The following is a 12720-nucleotide window of genomic DNA, read 5'->3' on the forward strand; positions in this document are numbered from 1 at the left end:
GTGATGTTGGCTTCATAGAAAGTATGTGGTAGTTTTCCTTCTTTTTCGATTTTTTGGATGAGTCTGTGTAGAATGGGCACTAGTTCTTTTCTGATTGTTAGGTAAAATTCATTAGTAAATGCATCCAGTCCTGGGCTTTTACTTTTGGGGAGGGTTTTGATTACTTCTTCTATTTCCTTGCTTGTAATTGGTCTGTTTAGCTGTTCTATTTCTTCTTTATCTAGCTTTGGGTGGTTGTAGAGTTGTAGGAATTTGTCCATTTCTGTTAAATTGTCTAACTTGTTTTCATATAGTTGTTCATAGTATTCTCTGATTATTCTTTTGATTTCTGCTGGATCTGTTGTGATTTCTTCTCTTTTGTTTATGATTCTGTTTATTTGTGCTTTCTCTTGTTTTTTCTTTGTGAGCCTGGCTAGTGGCCTGTCTATCTTGTATATTTTTTCGAAGAACCAACTTTTGGTTTCATTGATTTTTTTGGACTGATTTTCTAACATCTATTTCATTTATTTCTGATTTAACTTTTATTGTTTCCTGTCTTCTACTGGTTTTTGGGTTATTTTGTTGTTCTTTTTTAGTTCTTTAAGGTAGGACATTAGGTTGTTTCTTTGAGTTATTTCTTGTTTCTTTATGTGAACCTGTAATGCTATACATTTTCCTCTTATAACTGCTTTTAATATGTCCCATAAGTTTTGGAGATTTGTGTCATCGTTGTCATTCTTCTCCAGGTGTTTTTTTATTTCTTCTTTGATCTCCTCATTGATCCAGTGATCCTCCAGTAGTGTGGGTTTCAGTCTCCACATGGTAGGTGGGTTTCTTGTCTTACTCATATGGTTTATTTCTAGTTTTATTCTTTCATGGTCAGAGAAAATAGTTGGTATGATTTCGATCTTAGTGTATCTATTGATATTTATCTTGTGACCCAATATGTGGTCAGTCCTAGAGGATGATCCATGTGGGTTTGAGAAAAATGTGTACTCGATTTTTTGGGGTACAGTATTCTATAGATGTCTGTTAGACACATGTTGTCCAGGTCCTTGTTCAGAGCTTTAGTGTCTTTGCTTATTTTTTGTCTTGTTAATCTGTCCATTGTGGAGAGTGGCATGTTGAGTCCCTACTATGTATATATTTTCTCTGATATACGTTTTCATAGATTACAGTAGTTTCCTGATATATCTTGCTGCTCCTTCATTTGGTACATATATGTTGATGATTGTTATGTCTTCTTGTTGTATTATCCCCTTAACCATAATGTAGTGACCTTCTGTGTGTCTCTTTTAACCTTTTTTAGTTTGAAGTCTATTTGATCTGATATAAGTATAGCAGTTCCTGCCTTCTTTTTTGGTCCATTTGCTTGTGTAACTGTTTTCCATCCTTTTATTTTCAGTCTGTTTTTATCTTTTGTAGTTAGATGTGTTTCCTGCAGACAGTAGAATGATGGGTTCTGTTTTTTAATCCATCCTGCAGCTCTGTGTCTTTTTACTGATGAGTTTAAGCCATTTACATTTAGGGATAATATTGATATACTGGCACCTACATTTGCCATTATGGTCCTTCTGTATTTTTATTCCTTGTTTTGAACTGTTCTTGTTCATTCTTCTATTGCATTTGATTTGAGGGCTTCTTGTAGTATTTTTTTTGATTAGGGGTTTTGTCATGTCAAAATTGTAGAGTTTCTGTTTGACTGAGAATGCCCTTATTCTTTCTTCAGAGAAGTCTGATGTCATCTGGATCGGTTTCCCTTTATAGGTTATTTATTTCTTCCTTCTGGTCATTCTCATTATCTTTTCCTTGTCTTGTATTCTTGGAAGTTTTATAATAATATATCTTGCTGTTTTTCTCCTCTCATCATGGTAGTTTGTTGTTCTTCTTTCTTCTGCGATGTCTACTTTCATCTTCATATTAGGGAAGTACTCTTCTATTATCTCTGTGAATATTTTCTCTATTGCTTGGCCTTTCTCTTCACCTTCTGGGATACCTATAACTCTGATGTTTCCTTTCCGAATGGTGTCAGATAGCTCTTGTTTATTCATTCCTTTACCTTTTTACTTCTCTTTCTTTTTCATTTTTAATTCTCTTAGTTTCTGTGTCTTCAAGAGTGCTGATTCGTGCTTCCATTTCATCTATTCTGTTTTCATTACTTTTCCCAGCATTCCTTATCTCCTCTAGTAGCCTTTTCATCACGTGCAATTCTATTTCCTTTTTTAATGTCTCATTTTCTTAGTTCAGTTTGTTGAATGCTTGTCTCATATAATTTTTTTTCTTTTTCATTTCTTCCATTCATTTCCTTGTTTGCGTTCTTCAACTCCTTGATGATTTGCCTCATTTCATTTTTTTCCTTCTCATCTTCTTTTTGTTTGTTTATCATGATGATTCTGAGTTCCTTATCTGGTAGGCTGAACATTTCTTCTATTTCTTTGGTGGGTTTTGCTGACTGATCTTTTTGTGGTAAATTTTACCCCTGTGGACTTGGCTTGAATATTTTTTTGTCATCTTTTCCCTGTCATGTATTTTCTAATACTTACTATTTGTTGAAACACAGTGTTGCTATTATTGACTCGCATTTTTTCTGGCTCTTCTCTTTGGGATGGCAGAGGGGCTTCCAGACACTTCACTTGTGGAGAGTATTCTGAGCCTTGTTTTGTTTCAATATCTCCTGTTTTTCCAACCTCTAGTGTGTGGAATTATGCTTCCAGTGATGCTCAGGGGTCTCTTGTGGTGTTCAGCTTCTTCTGGAAATTCGTTGAGTCCTTGTCTGGAAGGTGCCTGTTGATCTTTATAGCCTTCTGATGTCCCGGGTTCCCTCTATGCTTGAATGTAGCCCCGGAGGGTGGGGTGCATTAGAAGTGTTGCAGCTGGGCCTATGATTGAGCCAGTCACTGGTTTTGTTTATTTTTTGAGCACTGTGAGTTTTGCAAGGCAGTGCCTTACTGGCTCACACGTCTTCCAGCCACTGCTGTTCAGTAACACCTTGAGTCCTAATTCTGCACATTCCCCAGTTTTCCAGGCTGTCAGTCCTCCCTCTACACCTCCAGGCCATCTCTCCCTGAGCAGTCTTTCACTACTACTTAGGGGAGTATTAATGGGTCTGTTTTGATTCAATCTAACCGTTTCTTTTTTTCCACCCTTTTAACTCAGGGGCTTTGTGAACTTGCTGTCCCCACCTTAGTGACTAATACCGGGAACAAGCCTCCAGGCCTATGCTGTGGGGGTGGATGAAAGGGTTGCATGCCTTGCAGCTGCCCTCTTCACCAGATTACCAGATTTTCTTCTCTACCCCCCTGACTTTATGTGTCCACTTGGCGCATTCTTTCTCCCCCCTCCCCCCCCTTGGTTCTACTCACCGAGGGGGAAGCCTCTGTCTGCAGAGCCGAATGAGGGGGAAGCCTCTGTCTGCAGCGCTAGAGCCTTGGCATTCCCTCAATCGATCAGAATTTCAGTGTTCCACTTATCCTGTCTGTGGCGCTTCCAGATAATAGTTCCCTTATCAGAACTCCCCAACTGCTGATTCTCCCTCAGTTATCTTCCTTCTAGTAAGTCCAGGGTTTTCTCATTTGGGTTGAAACTCGTAGCATGTAAGTCTATAGTCCATTTTTATATATTCCCTGCTAGCCTGGATGTAGTTGTCTCAGCGTCTTTACTCTGCCGCCATCTTGCCCACTCCTGAGCTGGTCGAGCTAGTCCGTCAGTGGCTTTGCCCAGTGCTCAGGTGCTCCAGATCAGATCTGTAGTCTTTCTTCAACCTGGGCTCCACTCACCGAGCTAAGACATCTCCCTTCACCTCCAGGACCTTACCGAGGGGTAAAAGCAGCTCCTGCAGTCTGCCAAAATTCCCGGAACCTGAGCCCTCCCAGAGTGGGGGACTTGCTTTTAAAAAGTAACTTACAGCTGCCTAAAAGCAGCACACTCTCACTCAGACCTTTGTGTCTTTATACATGCTGTTCCTTTTTTTAATATGTGCTTCTCTCTCTCTTTCTTAACTGGGAAATTCCTACTTGCTACTTAAGACTCAACTCAAGCATCATGGTACCTGCCCACATCTTCATATGTGCATTATACATTTACACTTGTGCTTACTTGATCTTATGCCATTTTATCTTTCTAGCCTAGCTTAGTATCTCCAGGTACTTCCTGTGGCTCATTGACTGAAAGACTACTGAGACAAAATGCTGAACTGACAGGACATATCAGTCAACTGACCGAAGAAAAGAATGATTTAAGAAACATAATTATGAAGCTGGAAGAGCAGATTAGGTGGTATCGACAGACAGGAGCTGGCAGAGATTATGTGAGTATTTTTTGTATGCCTACATCTTATATTACAAGTAGTAATCCAGAATTACAATTTCTACTATCTAGTTTCAATGTTTAACCCTGATAATTGAAAAATGTTAAGTGTCTGATTCTTGGTAATATCAATGACAAATATTTAGAGGGATAACAATAATAATGTTAGCTGTTATTTATTGGGCATTTTCTCTGGGTTCAAGGTTATATATATTCTGTGTATTTAGTCGACACCCACCTTGTACATGAGGAAATTAAAGTAAGTAGTTAAACCAGGATCTGCTATTCTCTAAAACCAGTTTCTTGTTAACTGTGTCCTGACAGCGGACATATATAAAAAAAAAATACTAATTGTGACTATTTTCTTCAGTTACTTTGTTCATGCTGCAGAGTGAAAGGTATCATTAAATTATGTATTCAGCCTAATAAACTATACTGAAATTTAGAACCCTAAAATTTTTATTTTCCATTCTTTACATTTCACAAAAGCTAAAGGACTGGAGGGGAGGAGTTGGGGATGAGATACCATGAGGGCATAAGGGAAGGGGGTATCCAGTGGACTGTGGTGGAGGATTATAGGTGCTTTGGTAATATATACCTGAAGAGCTCTGAATAGATAGCCCCAAATTATAGGCATTGTTGTAAACCATGTTACCTCAATAAAATGTCGCAATAAAAGCAAAAGAACTATATACAAAATAAATGCTGACTTCTAGAATCAACCAGTATAAATATAGGAGGGACCTCTAAGACAGCGAAATAGTCAAATACATGATAACCAAGTAGCTTTTGTAGGGATTCACTTGCCAATATATGTGCTGCATTGTTTTTCCCAACTCTCCCATGCATTATTTCAGGCTCAACATTTGGCCCCAAATTGTCCATCTGCTAATCTTTTGAGGTATTTTTAGTTCTATATTTTAGTTCTAATTTAGAAAACTAAACACCTTCTCTGGAGCCATACTTTCTGAAGTAATTTTACTTGCAAAACTGATCTGTTCTGCAAAGGACCATATACTTAGAATTAGTGTATATTTGTTAATGTCAGTTGAGATTGGCTTTGAACTTTCTTTGTCTAAAGTTGGAAAATTAAGGCTTCTTATATCCCCCTGGGGGCTACCTTTAATATGTTTAATTCAGACTTTACTTCAGAGACTTGTTCTTAAAAACTATGTAACAAGGCTCTGTTCTCTGTAGTCTTCTAGAGTTTCATTCAGCGGTGGTGACAACATTGAAGCCATCATTGCTTCTGAAAAAGAAGTCTGGAACAGAGAAAAGCTGGCTCTCCAAAAATCCTTGAAAAGGGCAGAAGCCGAAGTGTACAAACTGAAAGCTGAACTAAGAAATGAAGCATTACTTCAAAATCTGAGCCCTGATTCAGAACATGCCACTTTAAAGGTGGGAACATCTTCCATCTACACATATATCAAAATTGGTCCTCTACTTTTCCCTGTTTCGTGTCACATGATCTTACTCGAACAAAAATTTAAATGGTCCTCAGGCTGGGTCTGTAGTCTCTAATTAGTCTGTGTGGCGAATGCAGGACTCTAGGTGGTCACAAAATAGCTGGTAGTGATGCAAACCTAGCCTTCTTTGGTGTCATAGTGGCAGCTGCCTAAGCATGGTAGTCCCACTTCCCACAGTGGGAAAACAACGGAAAGTTATCTTGTCAACTCTGAACCACCATTCTAGTGCTGTCCATAATGGAACATTATGCTTTATTACATATAAACCCTCTGAATAACTTCTCAAGTGATTAATAATGAATAGTACAGCAAAGACACTTTAATCAAGTAACATAAAAGCCAAGAAAAATGTTTGTAATAGTTACGCCAGTATCACTCTTAGAGAGATGAAAGGCATTAATGATAATGTTAAATAGTTTAATGACCATAAAGGTAGTAGCTCTATGTGGTTAAAAAATGAAACCTCTGATGATAATGGAGTAACAAAAATATTTTCAATATGAGTAGGGACTATTATCCAAAATAAACACAAAAGCATAACTACAACATGAGAATTCAGATTCAGATTGACTCAAAAGGCAGAAGTCTGTAAAGGTTAAGGTTAATTATCTTTCAACTTTATTAATAAAATAGAAAGCAGTGAGAAGACATTTGCCATTCTACTACTCTATTTATAAATAAAATGTATGTTATCTTCCCCTGGAGTATAATTTGAATGACTTCTTAATAGTGTCTTTACCTCCCTTCTCTTCTTTAAACATAGAGAATTTATGGTAAATACCTGAGGGCAGAAAGCTTTAGAAAAGCTCTCATTTATCAGAAGAAATACCTGCTGCTGTTACTGGGTGGATTCCAAGAATGTGAAGATGCTACCCTGGCTCTTCTTGCCCGGATGGGGGGGCAGCCGGCTTTCACAGATCTAGAGGTCATCACCAACCGTCCAAAGGGCTTCACCAGATTCCGGTCTGCTGTTAGAGTATCTATGGCAATTTCAAGGTAATGTACTTGAAAGAAAAAGCACTTTAGTAGATGCTCTAAAAGGATGAGTTCTTTGGAATCCCTTCTTCTTTGTTTGTTGTGCTCTGACGTCCTATATTATGAAATCTTTGCCATCAGTACAACATGCCCAGTTCTTTCTGTGTTTTCATTCTTTTAGCAAAAAATACTTTGTTGTACCACAGACATCCTGTAAAAAGTCTTTTCAGATGCAGAGAGCTGGTGATTCAGAGTTTACACACCAGTCTGGATTGTTTTTCAAAAAAGAAAGAAAGAAATCTGAATGAACTAGTTCATATATTACTGTCAATAACAGAGAAAATTGTTTTTTGAGAAATTACTTAGCCTAACATATAGTCATTTTCATTGCTAAAGTGACACAATCAGGCTTAGTTAGAAGATGCCTTTGCCTAACTCTGCAGTCAGGTCAACACCTTTAGGATATTGGACTCTATTAGTTTCTCTATCACTCTTTGTCTATTAATTCCAAGTTAGGAACTCTTGTAGTCATTCTGTGGTCAAAATGGAGCCATGATTCAAACTACCTTGATTCAAGATTCAAACTACCTGGTCTACTACAGTCCTCTTGTCTAGTTAGCATATACCAAGACACCTGTCTTCTCTATGCTTCCCTCCTTTTTATTTCAGTAGGAGCCAGAGTCAAAAAGGAATTTGATTTTTAACTTCTTGTCAGGTTATCTCAGGTGCATCTTCAAGGGGAGTTGTCCTTTTTTTTCTTTGTGTTTTTCTTTGAAAAATATCACCCAGAATAATCTAAGTAGAAGTTGTCTGAGATACCAAGTCTAGAATGTAATTTCACAGATGAGGAAACTGGGCCTGAGAAAGGTTACAAAATCATAGCATTTCAGCTCTCTAAAAAGAGCTCAGGTTTTATATTATTGCTAGTCTTGGACCGCCCCCCCCCCCCCCCACTGCACACTATATTTTCATGGTTCCAATTCCTCTTTCTTCATCTTTCATTCCTGTATTAACTCATACACTTAACTATAGCAATAAATGTCAGGGACACGAATTGATGAAAAAGACATGATCCCTGCCTAAAAGGCAGCCCATTTTGTAGTGAGAAAGACTGATATGCATGAAATTTAGAAGACTCTAAATGAGAGGTCACAGGATTTAGCCATTAATTTTGCTTAGAATCTGGGATGATTCCATGAAACCAAGTTTCCATTGAATGACTTCACTCTGTCGTTCTGTCTCTCTCTTCTTACCATTTTATATATTCATAGTGTTTTTTTTTTAAGAATTATTTATTTATTCATACAGAGCTGGGGTACAGGCCAGAGATGTGGAGGGTGAGAGGATTCACCAGGGACAGAATGGGGAGCAGAACAGGCAGATCAACGAAGTACGCTGCTGAGGAAAGCAGCGGGCCGGTCAGGAGAGGTCTGCCTCTCCATGTGGATCTGCTCCAGGGCAGGTGGGGATAGAACTCATGCGGAAGTGGCTTAAGCTTCTTAGCACAGTGCTTTAACCCGCTGCGCCACCAGGGAGGGCCCTATTCATAGTGTTTTTGACCTTTCTAAAACTGAGCCTTGAAACTGATTGGAAGTAAGAAATCAAAACTATTGCTAAAAAAGATTCCTGGCTCAAGGATGGGGCAGGTAGCAACTTGCAGCATGTGGTTTACAACACTGTCAGCCCCATTTCTTTTGAAGTCAGCATTGTTTTTTATGCCTGATTGCAAGGCTTCACTTCTCTTCCAGCGTTCTCAGATCATTCCTACTGCCAATTTATGGATCTTTTCTTCTCTTTCCATGTCATCTGCCTTTTATTCTCTTTTCATTATTTTTCACCCTTTTCTTTGCTCATCCACTTTTCCCCCTCTCTTGTGTTTTTCATGTCTTTGTGTCCTATGTATCTCTAAGAGTAACACCTGACGCTGTCAACACAAGAGGCCACTAGTGCCTCTTGGTAAACCCTGTTCTTCTGTTGCAGTTAATTATGCAAGAAGCAAGGAACATTTCCTTATTTTCAGATTAGGCCATCATGAGATTACATTGAAATTTTTTCTCTGTTGTTAAGTAAATGATTCTTGGGGAAGTGTGTGTTTATGCTTTTAGATTATAGATGTACATGAAATATTTTCTTGGTATCTTTTAGGATGAAATTTTTGGTTCAACGGTGGCATCGCGTCACAAATTCTGGCTCTATCAATATTAATAGGGACAGCTATGGACTGCATCCAGGTGAAGTCATCTGTTTATATTTAATGTTTATGATTCTCTAAATTACAGCATGTGTAATACCTTCCAAATAATATATTCTGGAATCTGTTTCCAATGACGGAAAGCCTTTACAAATAACAAAGCTGGGGACCTCAGTATTTTTAAAGTGTTAAAATACCTGATTTTTATGGAGGACTTAGTCTGTTCTAGACCCTGTTCTTTACATGTACTGTTCAATCCTGTCAGGTAAGTTCAGTTGCTATTATTCTCACTTTTTATAGCTGAAAACCTAAGACATGAAAATAATTTGTCATTTCCCACGGATTTCCTAATAGGGAAAGTCAGCATCCAAACATGCCAGCCTGACTTTGAGCCCACTCTTTCTAGGACTGTTCTTAGGGTCTACTTCAGGATAGAGTTGCTATTCATCAAGTGGAAAAGTATTGGTTTGACTTTTCAGATTCTGAGTTCACTAATAGATTATATAATAATGGTAACAGTTAAAATTCCTTCTCTTTGTACCAAGAAGTAAAAACAAGCATTAGTTTGAGTCATAAAGATCTGGTCACAAGCTGGGGAGCACACAGTGTTACCAATACATGTATAACTCTACTGTGTATTGGTTTGAACCTACCTTCACATAGTCTTCCAGTAGCTAAGCAGCAAAGAAAGGCTCTAAGCAAAATATTTTGAAACACACGTCCTTAAGCTGAAACAACTGAAATTTGTGCCAGTTATATGCTTAAAGTTACTAGCAAGTCTTGATTTTTCATGTTCTTTTTTTCCAACAAAAGTCAGTAGAGCAATGATAAAAGGACTTAGTTACATTATCATGATGTTTTATCCACATCTTTTCTCCCCCAAAGTACACACACTCACCCGTCACCTAACCTCTAGTTATAACGAACATGAGTTTTTGGGCAAAAAAAACCCCTCCAGTTAAGTTTTTCTTGGACTTAAAGCTCCACATTTTCATAAATGCTCAATTCAAAGGTAAACAAAATATTTGAAAGCCAAACTTTGTCATTCTGTTGTTTCTTTCCTGTAACAAGAAAATTACTATAATTAGGACAGTATATATTACAATTATCGTTCAAATCCTAATCTGTTTTATAGTAGTTTTTCAAGAGTTTGTTTTTTGGTTGTTCTTTTTTTTTTAACAAGATGCATTTTGTATTAATTTAGGTGCTGAAAAAACTGACTCATTTTATCATTCTTCTGGTGGGCTAGAGCTATATGGAGAGCCACGGCATACTACTTACCGCTCAAGATCAGATCTGGACTGTCTTAGGTCTCCTTTACCATTTCAAAATAGGTAAGACTGAGAAAACATGCTGGAGTAATTAACAGAGAAAAGGCACTTAACAGGAAAAGGGCAGTGTTGTTTGGACTTAAAATTCTTTTGCATTAAAATAGTTAGATACAAGATTTAGGTATATGTGTTCAACATAATTGCAGAATGAGCCAGAAATAGTTTTGTTTTGTTTTTTTAACTTATTTTCAAGGATCTAGGAATTAATTAAATCAAGTATTATTTATTAAGTACCTCTTTGACAGATGTACTAGACATCATTTTTTTATTTTTCACTTTTTTTATTCCTTCCCTTCATGGGACTTTATGTGCTGGACCTTCCTGGGATGAATTTATTGAAGAGTTGTTTCTTTTTAAACACCACAAACTCAGAAGCATGGCAGATACAGATTGGACAATATGCTAGTGGTCTTCCTTTTGATTGCAGGATAGAGGAAGATTGGTATTACTTGGATTGTTCCTATATAATTTGAATTTATGTTCATGTTTTTAATCTTATACTAGGTACACAGGCCCTTCAGCAGACTTAAATCCTGGTTCGCTAGCATGTTCTCAGCTTCAGAACTATGATCCTGACAGAGCCCTGACAGATTATATCACCCGGTTAGAGGCACTACAAAGAAGACTTGGAACTGTACAGTCAGGTACTCAACTTAACCACGTATTGGCAGCACCATTGTATACACCTAGAACTCTTTCTTTCTTGGAAAGCAACTAAACTTTTGTTAGAAGAATCAAATTTTATAATTGGTTACATAACTTATCAAATTTAGGAATTTAAGACATAATTAATCATATTGGATCTTACTCTTCTACTTCTTCTCCCTGCCTTTGAAAGGATTCTCTGCTATTTTCATTCATCAGATTGATTAGATGAAATCCAGAATGATCATGACTTTGCAAAGTCTACAGTGTCTACTGGAGAACATGTTCTAAGTAATATATACTGAGACATGCAAATTAGATTTGGCAAATGAGTGAAGGAAGCAACTTAAACACATAATGTAATCTTTATCTGTACTGGGACCTTGTGCTTTTATACTACCAGAAATCTATTCCTGGTTCAGTAAACTGTACTTAAGTAGAGTCCCTGTTCGTTGTGGGAAAACCTCCTTTCCCAAATTTTCTCTCAATTATTTATGTCATTCTTATTTAAGCCAACACACTTTAGGTTAATCTTTATATATTTACTTTGTTAAAAGGCCCCCCCCTTTTTTTTTTTTTTACATATTAGCCCTGCAAAATAGAGCTAATGGCAGGTTATTTTATTAATCTCTTCCTACAAAAAAAAAAAATCACCAAGCCCAACCAACTTGTAATTATAGGAAACTATCATCAGAACTGGAGTGTAGTTGGTCAGTTCAGTTTGATTTTGAGCTTCCAAATATGGTAAGGCCTAAATTTTGAAAACTAAAAGATTTTTTAAAAAGCAGGAGTTAATAGAAGCATTCATCCTATCCAGGGTACTTTAAACAGAATCTTAAAATTATTCTCACTTATTTGCCATAGTGACATTTAAATATATTTTCCAAATCTCTTTTAAAAGATCAGTTCATGAAGTAGTCTGTTACAGGAAGTAATTATATTTGAAATAATTTTAAGTGTTGTGTTTTTCTCTTACAGGTTCAACTCAATTTCATGCTGGCATGAGAAGATAATCCTTTAAAATATCATGAATCGAAATGATTTTAAACAAATTCCCTTTTGTAAATCAATGGTTATTTTGTGCTTTTCTATTGTGAATATCCAGTGGGGGACCAATATGAACACAGCTTCTTATTGTATACAAATCACATGCCAGCACATGAAAACAAACTGGAATTTGTACATATAAACATTATGTATTCATGCACAATAATCATGAAATTACATGTATATTTGTGGAATGCTAATTTAAATGATTAAATTATAAACCTTGTGTATTTATCAGATGGGTAAAAAGATAAACTTTTACGCATTATGATACTGCTGAATGTGTAGCTTGAAGTGACCTGCACTTTTCTTATAAGGCTACTGAAGTTACATATTTCTGCCTAATATATTTGCTACTGGTGATGAAGACAGATAATATCACTTGTAGAGACCTATTTTTGTATAATGGTAGAAGTTTTGAATTTTATGGGGTATTTTGTCAAGTACTGAAATAAAAATGACTTCACCATTTTGACCACACTGTATTTGAACTGCCTTCTTTTTTAAAGTGGTATATATCTTAGTTTGTTCATGCTGAGAGGTTCATAAACAACAGAAATTTATTTCTCCCAAGAAGGCTGAGAAATCCCAAGATTGAGGTGCTAGCAGATGTACTGCCTGGTGAGTGCCTGTTTCCAGGTTTATAGACTTACTGCATCCCTACATAGTGTACGGGGTAGGATGTTCTCAGAGATATTCTTTCTGAAGGACTTGAGATTATGGCACCAGAATGACTGTGCTGGAGAGGTTCTGCACTTTGCTCCTGGAAGTAACAACTAAC

The 12720-nt window shown here is 37.0% G+C and overlaps 1 protein-coding gene across 1 annotated transcript in view; it reads left to right on the plus strand.

The window, feature by feature from the left end:
• AKAP9 (A kinase (PRKA) anchor protein 9) overlaps positions 1 to 12419 on the plus strand; it is a 126290-nt gene extending 113871 nt beyond the window's left edge. Inside the window, exons 44-50 of the mRNA XM_012720920.1 lie at positions 4103 to 4285; positions 5482 to 5682; positions 6514 to 6746; positions 8871 to 8956; positions 10121 to 10250; positions 10752 to 10891; positions 11871 to 12419. Coding sequence (XP_012576374.1) covers positions 4103 to 4285; positions 5482 to 5682; positions 6514 to 6746; positions 8871 to 8956; positions 10121 to 10250; positions 10752 to 10891; positions 11871 to 11905 — 1008 coding nt within the window. The 3' untranslated portion in view covers positions 11906 to 12419. The remainder of the gene's footprint in view (positions 1 to 4102; positions 4286 to 5481; positions 5683 to 6513; positions 6747 to 8870; positions 8957 to 10120; positions 10251 to 10751; positions 10892 to 11870) is intronic.
• The last annotated feature ends 301 nt before the right edge of the window (positions 12420 to 12720 follow it).

This window comes from Condylura cristata, unplaced genomic scaffold (assembly GCF_000260355.1).
Source record: "Condylura cristata isolate star-nosed mole 26May11 unplaced genomic scaffold, ConCri1.0 scaffold00005, whole genome shotgun sequence".
Taxonomy (NCBI): Eukaryota; Metazoa; Chordata; class Mammalia; order Eulipotyphla; family Talpidae; genus Condylura; species Condylura cristata.